This window comes from Elaeis guineensis, chromosome 15 (assembly GCF_000442705.2).
Source record: "Elaeis guineensis isolate ETL-2024a chromosome 15, EG11, whole genome shotgun sequence".
Lineage (NCBI taxonomy): Eukaryota > Viridiplantae > Streptophyta > Magnoliopsida > Arecales > Arecaceae > Elaeis > Elaeis guineensis.
The window spans coordinates 52,836,202-52,854,686 of NC_026007.2; the positions used below are offsets into that span (position 1 = coordinate 52,836,202).

Sequence of the window (18,485 nt, forward strand, 5' to 3'; positions counted from 1 at the left end):
TTTTTTCAATGTCCCATGTAGTTTGAACTCGTAATTTTATATAGGTCACAGAAAAATGCAAACAAAAAGATGCATTAACCGATTGACCACAATAAGATGACCAGTCAAAGAAAGATACCTCCTCTGATCAAACATCTGGTCAAGCAGCCAATTGACCATTAAGATTTTAAAAAATATGATAGAAAAGGATAAAAAAATAAATAAAAGAAAATAGTTTCCATGCCACATTTTCACATGCATACAAGCCGAGCTGGGTGCCGTGCGTGTGTGGTGTAAAATCCACTTCCCTCGACCCAAGCAAAGATGGACAAGAAAAGAAAGTATAAAAAAGCATCAAAAAAAAAAAAATCTCTTTCCAATACGAGACTAAACTCATAACCAAAATTTTAGAAATCTTTTGATGGAAAGAAAATTTTAAATTTTCCCTCTAAAACTCTAACAACCTACAATGCACCACCCACAAAAGTAGAACCAACAGCGTAAGCTCAACACTTTGCTCTCTCAAGATATTCCAATCATGGTCATAAGCAAAAGAACAAGCATGCATGAGAAAAGCACATCAACATGCCTGCATTCTTGAAGGCTTTCTGAAAGCAGGCATCTCTCTATTCTTTTGCGGGCAAAAGAATATCACTTTTGTCGATTTTCCCCTAAAGACAAACAGCAGGGTGGAAAATAACAGCAACAAATCACATATATTTTCAGTGTCTGAAAGATTTCTTGACAGAATAATTTACACGACATTTGACAAGGATCTTCATAGTTTCATAAAACACAAGAAGCTAGGTTAATAAGAATATAGATAAACAACAATAACAAATCTTTACCAAAAAAAAAAAACAAAAATAACAAATTGTTGTATGAAAAAGAATCAGTTAAACCATGCATTAACTGATGATCGGTGGTTGGCATTGAAAGAAAGGTTGCCACCACTACCCTCCCTCATCACCAAATAACAAGCCTTATATTCAACGTTGAAATGGAAATATACCATCCTTCATCCTCTCTTGCTTCCAAGTTTCTAGTATTTCAAATGCTGATGGCAACTCCGAGAAAGGCCTGCCCGTGTGGGCTGTTAGCGACTCCAGTGCTGCATCAGTTATAGGGGTCTCTGAGTAGCCATGAAAAACCGAGTGCAATTCTTTGCCTTCATTCCCAACAAATGAGCTAAATGCCACATTATTAACTCCTTGCAAGCTAACACTTATGCTACTGCTTCCCTCAGTTCTGTCAAGATGTCTCTCTGACATGAGGGAATCTTCCTGACTCCACAATGGGCTGCCATTATCATCCATGAGCATTTTACCAGGAATATGAGCTTGAATCTCGTCACAACTATTGTCATCCTTTTCATTGCCAGTGATAGTAGGAGTTACTGCAGAAACATCACTTGTATCAGTGACTACGGTGGTGTCCTTCAACAATCTCATGCCACAGAGAGATTGCAGTGCTTTCAGAAAATTTGGGACAGGGTCTTCTTGCACAAGATCACAACCACTTAGATGGTTCAGTAGGTCATGCAATTTATCCATGCTGAATCTATCCATGTTTATCTGGAAGAGTTTCAGCCATTGAATTTCACTTACTCTCAATGAAGCATGAGCCATACCATTAATGAGATTTACAGTCCTTTTGAAATTTTGTTGAGCGATGGTCTGGCATATCATTTCAGTGAAAAGTGATACATGAGGAATTTCTCCTGCTTCCAGAACTGTATCAAATGCATGCTCCAATAAATGCCACTACAGATAAACCAAAAAAGACAGTCAATTCTTCAATCAATATATGTTCTTCCATAAGCTGATATAAGGAAATATAGCAACCCTTAATCCCACTAGGTCTACATGAGACTGAAACTGCAATAATAGTACAAGATATTGTAATCAACGCTATCAATGCTACTAGGTGATCTGAAATACGAGTATCAGTTTATTACAACAGAAGATCTACATGGATATTTCTAATCACTTAATATACTCTAAAAGACAGCAGGATTCCCACTCTTGCAGACCTCATAATCAAGCTTCTAATCCTCAAACTGTAATAACCATGTCAGAAACCTTAAGACTGTGTCAATGGAACAAATAACAACAGCAACAGGCAAAAAAAGGAAAAACAAAGTCAAACAAACTTGGAGGATTCATACTTGAATGATTGGTTTGTTCTTAGAATCAACATTTTTGACTCCCATGGGGAAAAGAGCAAGCAATGATGCAAGTCCTTGAGGACCTTCATGGCAATGTTCTCATTATAGTTGATACAAATAAAGCCATAGTGAAATCCAAACAAATTTTTAAATTCAACAAACTACAGAATAACAAAGTAGGCATCAATCATCCAACTCAGTTTCTTTGTTATCGAACAGTAATACTAAGAGTATGACAAATTTTAACCACAAAATATCAATCATCCGAGGAAGAGAAAGAGAGCTCACAATCTAATATTTGCAAAAGGATTAACCTTAAACTTGCCAATAATTTCATAAGCGAGTTTGTTGCTTGGACAAGAAACGAGAAAATACAACTATAAACAGCTATAGCTTTAATCAACAAAAGTTATTCCTGATGATAATATAGTAGCAATAAACGATACTTAGTTGAATAACGAACAGGAAATCAAAAGGTATGTGTATTTGCCGATGGTGAAGTTGGTGTTGAACCTGAATGAAAGATTATGGCTAGTAACCAGTATCTACAATCTAATGCAAATTGACAAGAGTCCTAAACAAAAACAAATAAGACCAGTATTTCCTAGTCCCAATTTTACTCAGATTTCTGGAAGTTCTCTAAAATGACAACTTATGTAAGAAATCCTTACAAACTACTGCATGCAACTGGCATTTCAATCTGAATGGATAAAGACCAGACAGTTCTCAGTTGCATCAGAACTTAATCAGGCAGAAGCTCAACCAGTGATCAGGAAAGCAAGTCATAGCATAATGGTAGTTAAGCCCACAAGTTAGCACATAAATTTTGCAATAAGACTGGAATCAAATATTATGTTTTTGATTGAAAATAAAAAAGAAATCCTGGAAAATAGAAAAACCAGGAAAATTAGGGTTTAGAAATCAAAATTTCTGAAGACAACATGAAAATAGATTCAACCAGCAAACCTGGCATTCTTTTAGTAAAACCAAATCATGAAGCAGAAAAAAGATCAATTGTAATGGCGAAAGGTAATGGTACCAGATTATAATAATGCTCTGACACCAGCACTTCGTAATTAAAGAAGCATGACACGACCAAGAAACTCAAGCAAAATCTGGTATATCTTTCAAACAAACATACACAAATGTAATAAACAAAAACTAGAATACCTTTCCAGCTCTGGATGCTTCAACCAGTAACCAAGCATGCTTTCTTTGATCTAGTTGGTACCCACAGAAGGCCATCTCCTTGTACACATACTCAAAGTATTCCCATTGGTGTGCAGAAGCAGATACCTCAAGCATAGAGCTGTATGAGTATGCATCTAGCTCAAGTGACGAATCATTGCCAGTGTAGGATTTAAAATTAGAAACAATAGCCTTAGTGGCTTCAAACAATTCTTTTGCTTTCGTGAACACGTCACTGTGGCCATAAACTTTCAGCATCGCATTTACAGTTCCAATATTAGGAACACAGTGATCTTTCATGTGTTCAAAAATTGAAATGCAGTCATTGATATATCCGCCATCCAGTGACGACAGAATCATGCCAGTGAATGCTACCTCCAGTGGTTTAGTAAGAGGAAGACTTTTCAGCTTCTCAACCTGCAAATATGACACAGCAGTAAGCATAATGTTGGATACATGTCAATGTTACCTAAACTCATTTTAATGATTAAATATCGGTTGGACATCCATTGAAAATAAAAGCACATAAGAAAGTTTTAGTGCCAAGAGATCAAATATCATGTTTCTTTTTTCTCTTTTCATTTTTTGTTTAGAAATAGAATTCACATGTGTGTATGTGTAGCAGGTAGTTAGATACAGATATAAAAACAAATAAAAAGAGCCATTTACTACAAATAAGCATGCCATGCATTTATAATTTTTACAGCTACACTAAAAATAAAACTAAAAAGTCCCTCTTTCTAATAAATTTTGGAGATAGTTCCCTTTGTTTTCAGTGCATAACATGCTTAAAACAGTAACTAATTGCAATGCCTGAAATGAAGGAGGAAAAAAAAAAAAACCAAGGTAAAGGAGATTAAACGAGTCATTCTTGCAATGGTTCTACTCAAGCTAACTCCTCTGCCGGAGTAAGCTGCATCACGTTGAATCTTGATTAGTGAAAAAAAGAAAAACATTTGAACCAGGAGTGAGCGGCTACTTGAACATGAAGTTCAAACAATAATGTCAAATATTCTTTAAGAAATAATTTTCTGGTTGCACTTGCGTTTATGATGATGGAGAAAAAAAATCAAAGGTTAAACAAGTTTGACTCAGAAACAGATGTTAGATGCAATAAACTGAAAGAAGGATGAGATAGCCTTGTTAGAGGAAGAGTAAAGGAGACAGCAAAAAGTTGTGGGTGGCTCTGATAAATGATAAGTGCAATGACTAATGCTGTACTGTTTCTTCCCCACCAAAAAAAAAGGGCACTCAAGACTTAAGGTTAGATAACTTTGTTCAGAAGTACCATACCGGTTAGCTACCAGTATGGTAGATAGCGAAGCAAACCATATCAACACTTAGTATGCAGATGAGTACTGGTTCGGTATTGGTTCAGTATTCTTTGCCTTTTTTGTTTATCAATTTTTTTGGTTTTGAAGATTACTTTAAGGTTTATGGATCATTAGATTAGAATTTTAAGGATATTTGAATGTTACTTTATCTCATATGGATCCTGAGAGACCGTATGATTGGCTAATAGATGCAATTGTAACAATTAAACATAAACTTGAAACTTGGTATGTAGATGCATATAATTGTATGCCCTATTTTCCATCATCTACATCTTTCTTTCAGTCGTTACCTTCTTCTTGCACTCCAGCTTTTGACTTTCATCATCCTCCCCCCACTTTTAACTCTAAAATTTTTGCTTTCATTTGGTAGAAGCATATACTATATCATCCCGGCTATAAGTGGACATAACACCCAAGGATCAAGTTATTGTATTGCTCCTAGGCTTATGATTGCATTTCTATATCTCCCTCTAATTGTCGCTGCCCAATTTACAATCAACATTTACTAGAGAGGCATTGGTTTAACCAAACCAGAGGATTCACGAATGAAGACTTCGAAAAGCAAATATTTGATTTTATTTCTATCCCATGAGCAAGTGTATAACCGCATTTTCCTACAAATTTTTCATTAGAGACAATTTCAAATTTTAGCCAGGTTTCTATATTTGATATTGGCTAATCTAGCATGATTGTACGAACTTTAATGCCCAAATTAGGGGTCATGCCCTATATATGCACTCCAAGTTATAAAATACCTAAAAATTAATTTTAATTCAGATTAATGGAGAACCCTACTAAGGGTACTACAAAATTATGGCATGATTTTACCCAAAAGTTTTTCCTGATTTTAACAATTTTGGGCCTCTTTTAGGCATAAAATGGAAGAAAAGAGAACAATGAAGAGCATGGAGGGGATTATACCTGATTGGTCTTGAATTTAAGCTCAAAGTCAGCAAATCTTCCCTGTTCCCTAACTTTTCCTTGCAAAATCCACTCTCTTTTTGAAGAAAGGAGAGGAGAAGGCCATGGGATGCCTTCTCCTCTATTATAGGGATCAGTAAGGGTCAAATTGCCCTGAAGCGTTCCAAACCAAGCAGAAGTAGGTGGTTCCACTCGGTTAGAGCTGGTTTGGGCCACTTACTAACCTAACTTGCCTTTTCGACCCAACATTACCCCAATTCAGGTTGGTATGCCCTGAACCAGGTGATTCCGGACAATTTGGCATCCTTTGGTTTTAACATAAAAGAGATAGATATGACTATATTCACCAATGGCCTATACAATACATTGACATAAATGGTGAACTTACGAAAAAGAAGTAGATTAAGACGTATGATATGTTGACAAAAATGGTGAACCCATTATAGTATAAGAAGAAGAATAAACCTCTTACCATGACATCGTTTGCAAGAAGCTTGTTGATTCCCTGCAATGACTCCATTAAAAGTAACAAATTTGTGCTTTCAAGGCAAGAATTCCAGAAAGAATATGTTTTCTACTTAGAGACGCATTTCTTAAAATTTTTAAAGAAGCATGTTCCCATATGCTGGCGAACAATATAGTCCAGCACTTGCTAAGGTTATAACTTGCTATACCATCTATGCCTTCAAAGTACCACAATCTCATACTCAATAAGATAGAAATATCCATTGTCACTAATATTTCTAAATAAGGATCTAATTATTTTGAAGTTTGAATCCTAGTCTCCCAGATAATAGGACACATCGCATACTATACTAAAAATCCATGGTTCGCCAAATCATCCCGAACAGGACAGTTCAGGGCATGTTGAACCGTACCAGTGGCTAGCGAGTGTAGTTCGATCATTCGATTTGGAATGCTAGCAAAAATGGAGCAAAAGAGAAGAAAAGAGAGAGAAAGGAGAGGAGGAAAAGAAAGGAAAAGGTTGGTGGTGGCCAGCGATGGCCCGTCGAGGCCTCCAAGGCTCTGCGGTCCTCCATGAGATGCGAGAAGAGAGAGGGGGGAAGGAGAGAAGAGGGAAAGGCGGCAGCGAGGCCGTCGGAGGGCCATCGGGTGGTCTTTGTCAGCTTCACTGTATATTGTCTTTTTTAAAAAATATGACGAAACAGGAGCTTCACCTTTATTTCGAACCCATGGCGGCCACAGACTGTTTTGAGCTCATCCAGCAGCCTCACTACCGCCTTCCTCTCCCTCCTCTTCTCTTCCTTTCCCCCTCTACCTCTCTCTCTGCTCTTATTTTCTCTCACAGAGGACCGCAGAGCCCGAGACACCTCGGCAGCCCTCCGATGGCCACTACCGATGTCTCTACCGGCCTACCTTCCCTTTCCTCCCTCTCCCTCCCTCCCCCCTCTCTCTTTCTCTCTCTTTTGCTTCCTAGCTAATCTCTTGTTTCTATGTTAGCTTGGGCATGGTACAGCCCAATACATGAGCATACCGACTTATACCGCTGGCCGGTTCTGAGTCGGCAATCTTTGACTAAAACACTCATGCGATAACAGTTCATGTATAGATTATGATTATAGTTTTGGATATGTTATTTAGTGCATATAGAACATAAATGCATTTGCAGTTCTAAGATGTCAAATACATTTTTCTTTTCTTAAGTGCTCCAATATTCTGTAAATGATCACTCCTTTTCCTTTGCAACCAAGACTTGAATACCCAATAGACCTATTTTGGCATTCCAAAGTTCATGTTTGTTGCGCTAATTTGGTCAAGTCATATTTCTGGGAGACTCCTAGGGTGAAAGGCCTAAGTGGAAGTATGTGTCTTGATGGTGGAATGGATTCAAGTATTTAGACTTTATCTGGGCCATCACCCCACTAGTTGTTGGGAAAATATCAACAAGGATGGAAGAGCCGGCATCGATAGGTGTGCTGGCCAACAACGGGTATGATACGGTACCAGTCCATACCGTATCGAAGTATGGCTTATTGGAACAATGTGGAGGGAGAGGAAGAGGGCTAGTGAGGAAGGAAGAAGAGGAAGAGGGGGAGAGGAAGGAGAGAGAGGGAGGGGCGAGAGAGAGGGGGGGACTAATCTAAATTGGAGAGAGGAGAAATTAGGGCTTCTCAGGCTCAAGATCACGAGACGAATCTCCATCTAGGAGTGGAAGCCATGAAAGCCACAAGACTTGAGGAAGTGGTCAGCAGCCTCGTTGGTGTTGGCATTCTTCAACCCTCTGGCTTGACCAAAGGTGGGGACTCCCTTTCCGCCGCTGATGGCACGACGAGTGTTTGAAGATGGCACAGCAATTACCCATCCCAAGAAATTAAAGTGAAAGGAGTGAGGAGAGTGGCAGAAAGGATTTGAAGATGGCGATGGTAGAGGGGGTATTGAGGCTGCCAAGTGAGGAAGAGATGGAAGCATCAAAGAAAGAGCGGGAGAGAGAGACGGTGGGGGGAAGAGCCTCAATGGAGGAAGCTTCATGAGACCCATAAGGGGAGATATGACCACATGAGTTTGGGGGCTTTTAAACCAAAGTGATGTGCTAGACCTTTCCAGTAACCGACCAATCCAGTTCAGCATGCTTCAAATCAATTGGTTTCGCATGATTCAGCAATCCCTTATATAGACTAGGGTTGTGGTTGTTGGTCCATTTTCTTATTGTACTAGGCCACAAATTGCAACCATAAAAGCTTGACAAAACCTTTGATCAAAACATTTGAAAGTGTCAATACATCAAAAAATGCCAAGAGGAAGTCATCAATTAGACTAGCAAATTTACAATTAGAATAAGTATTTATCTCATATTCCTGAAATGGAACTACCAAAATTCACTTTTATCTTACAATCAAATTCATGAATATATAAAAAATAATGAGAGAAAAATGGCTAATGATTCAGAAAGGTCATTGACTGATGACTATACGAACAGCATTGAGCATGCAATGGCACCAGGATTGTGGGTGTCAACTCACCTCCATCATTGCATCTTTCCACCTCCCATTGTTACAAAGGCAGCATGCTAGTTCATAATAAACACTAGCTGCTCCAACCACTCCTCTGTTTTCCATATCCCTGACTGCCTCAACTGCTTCATCCACTTTACCCTCTTCCCAAAAGGTTCTCACAAGAACTGCAAAATTAGAAACCATAGTAAGGGAATCCAGTGATGAAATGTAAGAGACCAAATAAGATGAAAGACCACTTGTTTTTGTTGCTACCTTTATACGTTAATGCTTTTGGAGGCAGTCCATTCTTTTGCATCTTTTTGAAAAAATTGTGGACAAAATCATGTTTCCCCGCTCTCAGCATCACCTGTCAACAAGTAGCTCCTGTAAGACTAAATGTACAGATATAAACCAAGGATCGACAAGGACTAACATAGAGATATTAAATAGAACATAGAAGCCAGAATACATGCCTTTTAGCTAACCTTCCTTCTATTTTTGCCCTATTATTGCCCTAATATTTGTTAAATATGTACATAAATCCATGTAGGAAGCAAGATCCGATCTAACATACCAGAGTTCGATAGTATAAAACAAACACTGCAACCATACCATAAAAGAAAGGAGAATTGTGTTAAGCTGGTATACCTTTCATAGAGACATAAGTCAGGCACCTACAAAGAGTCACTGTAGCATACATTTTAAGGTTTGAAAATATCATATATGATTGTGTTCTGGTATTCTCAAATGCATTCATTATATCAGGTCTCTCAGGGAATAACCAAATATCTCATACTCTTACCACAAAAGTAATTTTTAACATCATTTAAGAAATTAAGTTAAGATGTATTATCTTTTGATAGACAAAGTGAATATCATGCAACCATCCATGCCTAGCACCTGAATCTGTCTCGCAATTCGACACCCATATCAATGTTCATAACAACCGGAGATACATGTAATGATGTAACTAAAAAAAATATCTTCAGAAATTGGGAACAGCTCCATCTTTGGGAGTAATAATCACAACACACTCAGAGTTCAACATAGTCATGGACAACAAATTCATCTTCATTATGATGCATGGTAGAGCCTATACCACCGATCTAAGATGAATACCAAGATGGTGTTCATCTTGACATGCACTTGTTCTAGGATTCTGGAGATTAGTGACTAGACCATTGAGATAACCATATTTAGTATTTTAGATATTAATTTGGGGCATTAGATGCTGTTAAACTTTTTTAAGCCAATACATCTATCTATTGTTTTACAATTTTCCACTTGAATGTACAATTCACAGGTATGCTGTGTGTCCTTAAAACGTGCCAACAATGACTTGCTTCCTTTCACTGTTAGTGCTACTCAAAGATCTAAAGTAGAACAGCTGAATATACAATAAATCTAGTTATATTTATAAAAACATCCAAAGTCCCTTCCAAGGACATAAAAATGTTCCTCAATTCACGATGCCCATTTACAATTTTAACACTTGGGAGTTGTTCGATTGCATGTCAATTTTTCTGAAAAAATTAATCATAAAACATGATTTTCTGCAAAAAAGGTTTTTATTAGAAAACAGGGTAAGATCTGTTCTCACAAAGTCTATTTTTTAGGTTTCATGACATATCAATTTTGGCAAATTAGATTTTCTGGAAAACAATTTTGTAAAACTCACTCATTCTGATTTTTCATAAATTTGTTTGAGCAAAGTTTGTCAACAAACAGCCCCTTGAGGAATAGTTATACCAAATGTTGAGATAAATGAAGATGTCCAGATTGACTTAACTCCACATAACACTTGTACCACTCCCTAATCTCATTCTTAGTAAAAAATGGTTATGGCTTTGATACTGATTTCTTTAATTTTCTAATAGGAATTGGAGTTTCATTACAAGTCCATAGACACGAGATAGTAAATATATTTTGTTTAGCATAACACTAGAGACTAGAGAGATTCAGTAGGATTGACGTTAGGTTCTATGTTAAATGTCAATCAAAGCCTAGATCTTAGAAGGCACAAATCCAAGAATGAGGATCCAAAATTATTTTTAATAATTCGCATACATATTTTGAGGCAGCCCGAAGGCACAAATCCAACTCACAGAAGGAGCTCATTTTGGTGACTTTTTAAGACCTCATCTATCTTACATAGGATACTGAGATATTGGTGTTTGCTTTATCTGTTTGTTTCAGTGGCTTTGATTTTTTTTTTTTTTTTGGTATGTTTTTTGAGTTGATTATCATATCCGTTAAGAAATCTTTGTTAGCATGTTGACAATGTGAATTATTTAAAGATTGATACATTAAAACTATCTTCTCTTTGAGCCCTTAAAATGGTACTAGGATTCCAATTCTGTAAGGTGCAAGGTCGGTCATCTTGGTGCTAGAACTCTGTGCAGGTCATGCTTGCGATTAAGGTGAGATCTGGGTGCTTACTTAATAAGAAGCTGTGACACATGAGTTATTATTTTAATACCAAAAGCATGAAAAAAAGAAATAGTGAATTGATTTACTTCTGATGGTAATACTATTAATAAAAAATATGTACAAGACAAAAGCAAATCATGATACAACATTCTTTACTAAATCATAAGAGAAAATGGCTGAATAAACGATTAGACATTCAGAAACAACCCATAAGAGTTGGGTTTTTTTAAGGCAACCATCATGTCTTTTGATCTTGCTTTGGAAATTACTATTAAGCTGTTTTGGGAGAACTGAAACCTGACTCATTGATTTAAAATAATGGATATTGGGAGGAAATTCAGTGGGTGTTGGAGAAAGATAGCTTCCTTCTTTTACTTCATGTCAACCTCTGGCATCCAATTTATGTCACACTCGCCTCATTTGTTTGAACTCTCCTAACAATCTAAATTTCTGATGATAATAATTTTTCAAGGCTCAATAATTTATTGCTCATAGAAGTTAAATTTCTGATAATAAAAATTTTCAAGGCTCATTAATTTATGACTAATAGAAGTTTCCTTTAAGCCTCAAAGGCATAGAATCATAACACCAAAAATGACAACACCAAACACCATTACACCAAGCACTTCTCAATACCATCCACCCCATTTAATTAGATTTCTTCATAAATCTATCCATTCTTTTGCATAAAAAAATCAAGATACTGAAAATGATCACTTTGGAGTAGCTTGTGGCCATCTTTATTAGGGCCTCGCTTTCACTTCTCCTTTTATTAAGGGCATATTTGGTTGTAAAGAAAACCATTGGAAAAGGACAAAAAAGGAGGGGAACTTTGTAAAAAGAAATTAGGCTTTCTAATTGCTTGTTACCTTGAGAAGTTTGGTAAATGAAAGAACAAGATAGCCTCCACATCTAGAAAAGTTAAATTTTAGTTTTATACTGCTTTTTCATAAAAAGCAAATTTCATCTTTTAAATGGAGATGGGAAAACTCTTTCCATATTCCATACTTCTGAGCAGAAAGAAGCATTTTAAAAAAACACTTCATTGGTTTGCGACCTTCTCTTAGAAACTTTAAAGGCTTAAATTAGAACAAGTATTAATCCTAGTTATACCTGTAAAGAAATTAGAGCATGTTGGATATACATTGTGGTGTTCCTAGGGTGTTACTGTTGGCGTGCCAATGGAACTTGAGGGCAGATTTATGAGATAATAGTTGGTTCCAGTGGAGTATGGGTTGCATCATTAGGCAATAAGAAAAGCACAGACACATAAGATGAGCTTTATTGATATGAGAATGTTACAGACTAGGGAAATAGTTGGAAGGATAATTTTCAAAAGCATGACAGTGGAATTGAGAATCAAGTGAAGATTGTAGATCCAATTAAGATGATAACTGTTTGCACCATAAAGATCAGATAAGTCAAACTAAAACAAAGTTATCAATTTGTTCCAGAACATGAGATACCCTTGATTGAAGTTGTAAAAATTCGGAATATAGGCATAAGAGGAAACTTGTCCTTGACATGACAAATATGAAGAATTCATGAAGCCAATTTTAAAATAATAAATTAAGAATAATTGACAACAACTACAGTTGATTAATCACTATACAACAATGACATTTACAGTCATGTATTACTTTTACAGGTGTTTAGGCATCTCCAACATGAAAGGATAGCATAACTTGCATGGACAGTCTAAAGAAGCAGATACAGAAGATGAGAGGAAGCTGAGAAATCATGTTTAGTTAAGCTCTCAAAATCCCTACTTATCAAGGACACTATAATCACTTTTAAATAACTATATCAGCTTTAAATAATTGTTCTATTTGCAATAAGGTTGAAGAGTAGCTCTCTAGAACTAATCCAGCCAGCTTTCTAATGCCAGCTATTTTTTGCTTGTAAAATAGGATCCTCCAGCAATATTCTCCTCATAAAATTTTGGCAATAATATCCTTAGCCACATCTCCTGCATAAATCTTGGAGGCAATAGATCAATCCACACAGAAGAAGATAGCCAATATCAATGAAATTAGAAGAAGAAGAAGAAGGTAGAAAAGAAATCAGGTCTTTTATCCATTTTCTGCATAACATTTTGCAATAGCTCCTCCTCCTTTCTGAAACCTCAAAAGGCCTTGAAAGGTTTAACTAATCCAGTACGTTAACAACTAAACTCATTATGATCATTGATCCAAAATTCTGTTTATCATCCCATTCTCACATATTCAAGCAATGATAACTTAATCAGAACAAGCATTTGATGCTTCCAACTTATCTGAAACATGCATTTATGCATGGCACTGAAAACCATACAGATTTTAACTGACATGGAGTCCTAATCTCACGTTATGGGCCTTGAAAGTTAAAGCCACCATTGTGTCCAAAAAAAAAAAATTACTCACATAGTAGAAACTTAGTCCCCAAAATAAATAAATAAATAAATAGAAGGAAAGAAAAAATACAAGAAAGGAAAGGGTTACAAGATTTAACAAATGTCCAAGTAGCTAAAAACAAGCTCCTTACAGCATAAAATAAAGAAACTAGGGCTAGAACTTGGTTTTTATAACACTCAAATTGCCCTCCTTTCAGTTCATGGTCTGATTCTCTATGCATCTGTATTACATAGATTCCGAAAACCCTTGTTCCAAAAGATTATGAATACATGGATGTGACATGATAAAAGTGCACCTACTGGCAGAGTACAATAAATTGTCAAATGCACAAAAGTTCGTCACACTATAATAATTGGCTAAATAAATGACAAACACCATTACAGGATCTGACAATATCTTTGTTCCATGCAGTTCTGTTCACAACACACACTGTATCCAAAAGATCCAACTAGCATAAACTGCACAGTTCCTTGTAATATTTTGATGCCAAGAAACTATGAATCTTCAAGCTAAAAATAGATTAAAAAACATTCAGTTATTCAGATCACAAAATGTGCTATTTAGTTAAATAACTAAGTTGGATTTTATGTGCAAAATCTACAAAATTATGCAGAATTACCTCCATGGCTAACCCATAAGTTGCTCCTATAGGCTTTAAACCACAAAACCTTATCTGCTCCAACACCCAAAATACTCCTTTCCACTGATGAGATGGGATACAAGCATTTAGCACCTAATAAAATGTTTATATAATATTAAACAGAATGCCACGTGATTTAGATAATTGTATTTATATGGTTGCACAGAAGTTTCGAGGTATAAGGTATCTTACAGCATTATATATGACGATGTCAGGTTCCAAGCATGGATCCCAGTCTCCGCGCTTCATATTTTTAATCCCTTTGGAAGGTTTCTGCCTCATACACTCAACTATGGTCATTAACTCATTTAGAAGACCAGCTTGGCCGAGTGTCACAGCAATAGAGTGGTATGCAGCCATATCAGGATATATCTGACCATCTTCCTGACCATCATCCAACCCAAAAAACATACTGATGAGTATATTAAGAGAATAAAACAGCAAATGATACTCCATCTTTTGGACCAACAACTGGTGCAAAAATAGAGGAGATTGCTGTAAATTGTTGCAGCAGAGAGGAAAATTTCATTACTCGCATCACATTAAAAACATGAAGAGCTTCACTGGGCCTCCTTGCCTTCCCAATAACTGCTAAAAGCTTTGTATACACAAACCTACATGAGGAATATACCCCATCACCATTTCCATTATGTATCCTTCTTTGTTAATCAGATGGCTGTACTGAAAATCCAGTAACAAATATACTGTTCAAACAGAACATTATCTCACAGGATAAAACAGCATGCCTAGGAATTACCTGCTTTTTCGATGTTTGTAATGTCTTTGATTATAGACCCATTCGACAACAAACAATGCTTGTCTCCAATTTCCAAGAGCCCCAAGCCCTTCAAGTATTTCAAGCAAACACATCTCAGTAAAGAATAAACCCGACTGCTTCATCAACCTTGAAAACTTCCAGTCCTGTATACTAAGTTCTGTTCTGCTTAGCCTGCAACACAAAATTCAGCTTCTCAGAGGTTGCATGTTTTATAATTTTTATGTAGGCGCACTGAACTGTGAAAAGATACAAATAAGAATTAGTGAAACCAAAGAAGAGTATCTTTAATTCAATAGTATGTCAGTCTTTCATATAATAGTATGTTATATACAAATATCAGCATATTGGAAGGTCATGATAAATTAGTAACTAAAAGAACTTCATGTAAGCAGGTTGTCTGCAAAAATGTAATGCATTAACAGCATATAAACTACAGTGCTGCACGATAAGAGTAATAATCATTGTTGTTGTTTGATGGAAAAGACTCACGCAAGACCATAATTAGTAGCTCAACAAGAATAACATCTAGGGAACTGATCCTATGACAAAGTTCAGCTGCTGTTGGAAATGGGAGTTCATAAACTACATTGAGTTGAGCAGTAACTCCATAAAAAGTCCAAGCTAATAAACTCAAGGCCTCTCTCAACTCTTTCTCAGGGATTAACCTCAGAAAGTTATCTAAAGTGTGCTATACTTACAAGCAAAACCAAGCTAATGCCTTCTCGCAAGTATAGTTGAAACTTTGCTGTTTCAATAAACTTGAAAAAAGCAACAAGCAGGAAAAAATGGTCCTAAAAAGACGGGAAAAGGCCCCACATCCATTCCCACAAACTGAGCATCCTCTCCATTCCGAAGCTGTGTCACTGACAAATTAGGTCCGAAATAAAATTCTCTATTTCTGAGGGAGCCAGTTCATCATAGAAGAACCGTTAAGATAATTATTTTAGAGCTCTCCACTTCTAGAATTCCAATAAAAGGTCCAGAAGACTGAAAAATGAAAAGCAAAATAGAATCGAATGGAAGACGTGCATTAATATTTTCACCGAGAGAAAAACTAAAGGCAAAACGCATAAAAACAGCACCTTTTTATGAGCAACTGAATCTTCTCTTCATCTCCGAGATTTTGCCTCGAAGGAACCAGCTTCCTCTCTCGTTCATCCACGACACCTGCCACCTCTTCCACGTCGTCATCAAGAAGCCACCGAAACCTCTCCCCATTCCTCTCGGCAAGCATCTCTTTCAACTCCTCCAAGTGCTCGCCTTTCAGCCTCCCCTCACCACACTCCTCCTTCAAGCTCATAAGCCCTCTCAAATCGACCTCATCCAACCTCTCCCAGGGCTTCCCGGCAAGCGCTAGCGCCTTCTCGTTCCTCCGCCGGAGCTCCTCCCTCACGGCGCGGTACTCGGCAGAGACGGTGCGGAAATGGGCATCCTCCTCCAGGGCCTGCCTCTGGGACGCCGAGAGGGGCGCGGATTCGTCCTTGAGAGCTTCTTTCTTGGCTCTGCGGAGGGATTTCTGGATTTCCTTCTTGTGGAGGGCGTGGAGGATCTTGGGAGTGGGGAATACGCCCTTGCGGAGCAGCCGCTGTTTGATGGCGTCGGTGTTGGGCTCGAAAGGCTTCTTCCCTTCGGAGCGGGGCAGGAGGGTGGGGATTAGGGCGGAAGGAGAGGCGAAAGATGCCTCCATGGCGGGAAGAGAGGGAGAGGAGGAAGAGAGATGCGGGAGGCGGGGAAGATGAGAGTGAGAGTTGGGCGCGGAACGATGACACGGTGAATCGTCGGTAAAATGGTGCTTACCAATTTTTAACGGCCGCTACAACGCTAATAGCGTTGGGAGTTTCGGTTGAAATGCCTTGCTGGGGGTTGAGCACAAATTCCATGGACAGCTGCTGCTATTTTATTCATTCCTACTCGAGATATTCATTTTTCGTATTGGTTGTATTCATACTCATATGATGTCAATATTTTATTTTATTAAAAAAAAAACCTCTACGAATACATAGCTCCAGTTACATTTTAGTCAAATAAAAATATTTGAACTAAAAATCAAGGACAGGGCTGTATTTCTTAAGGAAGGATTCATCTTTCTTGTACAAATTCATCATTTAACTACATAATAATTACTTTGAGATCTACGCAGATGAATAATTTATGTGAGAGTTGCATGAGATATGATTCAATCATTTTTTTCGTGAGATATAATTGTACAAATATGAGTAAAATGGATCATGATCTATAATATTTAAATTAATTAAATAAAAATTAAAGTTTTTATATATCAAATAGAAATAAAATTGGCAATGCAGCTGAATATTCAAATTACTTAAAATTTTATTTACATCCGTTATACTCCTAGATCATATAAACACAAGATTTTAAATCTAGTTCTTGGGTAAACAACCAAGTGGAGACTTAGCTAACCTAGTTAAGTAGCACATTCTAGAACATTGGATATAACCGCAAACAATAATAATTACTAGTCGGTCCATTTATCAATTTCCATTCTAGAAGGCAAAGGAGACTTAGAAAGTTATGAAGCTCATCCTTTCCGACCCAAATTTGTTATAAATAAAGATGAACATTATCGGGTTAGAGGTACTGAATTGTTGTTCTTGGATTACTACCAATGAAAAATGATGCAAACCAGGCTTATTGGCAGACATAGTGCATATCTTTCCATACCACTCTCAACTTTGCTTGTAGTGGAATTACTTTGTAAGATTTGATAGACAACATTTGGCAACCCGACCAAGATGATCTTATACTATGAATCATACATCAAAGAAAATTTGATTATTATTTCTTGTAAACCTACCAAAATAAACTTTGAGTCATCCAGGTTGATAGGGTATTTGAATAATAGTAATTTCCCATCAAAGTGTGATCTTTGAGATAGAGCAACACCCCAAATACTCAAATAATCATCACGAAGATGCCACATATATATCTAAAATAGAGCTATAAATATTATGAATAGTTGATTGCTTATTCTAGAAGATATGAGCATTTTCTTTTCAATAAGCATAAGATATAAGGATTTCTGTATGATATTAACAACCAATTTTTTTACTTTGAAAAAAGAATATAGATATCAAGGGAGGCTGCACATGCGCTCTTGTTATAGTAGCATATAAGAGCGAGCTAGAGATGGAGACATAGAAAATGAAGATGCATGTAGTGGCTCCCACCTCTAGTAGTTTGCTTTATATATAGTATACCATGGATTGCGGATTCATATAATGTAGAGTCAAAAAATATTTAGATTGGTCAAGGAACACCAAATTAGATAGTGGATAGAAAATAACAACTATTTTAATAATTATTGAAACTTCTGTTATATTATCTATTTACACTACAGCTAGGCGCATGCATTGCATAATTGTGAAAGTAAAAAGACAGCTAAAGAGAGGATAAAGAAATCAAAAAAAAGAGAAAAGAGCAAGACATCTTAATTTAGGATGGAATTTGTTCATTATGAAGCAAATAAGAATGAAATTAGTTCCATCTTTATTTTTTGAAATTAGAATTAGAAAATATCAAATTACTAATCTCACTGAAAGAACTTTGCTGAGTACATGCAATACAATTGCATAATTAGAACAATGGCAAGGAGCAAGGAAAATAAAATAAGATAAATATTATTAGAATAATTAAATGAGTACTCCAAGTAACTACACAATGTTTTGTTTTTAGGACAAGAA

General features: G+C 36.7%; 1 protein-coding gene across 2 annotated transcripts; it reads right to left on the reverse strand.

Moving 5' to 3' along the window:
• Window positions 1–783: 783 nt before the first annotated feature.
• LOC105057954 (pentatricopeptide repeat-containing protein At5g67570, chloroplastic) lies at window positions 784–16,597 on the reverse strand. 2 transcript variants are annotated; one of them, XM_010940688.4, is made up of 9 exons: window positions 15,867–16,597; window positions 14,764–14,955; window positions 14,539–14,620; window positions 14,199–14,390; window positions 13,986–14,069; window positions 8,817–8,910; window positions 8,571–8,728; window positions 3,317–3,751; window positions 784–1,742 (listed from the first exon to the last, which is right to left on the reverse strand). In XM_010940688.4, the coding sequence occupies exons 1-9, from the start codon at window positions 16,469–16,471 to the stop codon at window positions 969–971; spliced, it is 2,616 nt and encodes an 871-aa protein (XP_010938990.1). In that variant the 5' UTR covers window positions 16,472–16,597; the 3' UTR covers window positions 784–968. The 2 variants fall into 2 exon arrangements, with proteins under 2 accessions (XP_010938990.1, XP_010938989.1); XM_010940687.4 differs by having other exon boundaries at window positions 13,986–14,099; window positions 15,867–16,596.
• Window positions 16,598–18,485: the final 1,888 nt, after the last annotated feature.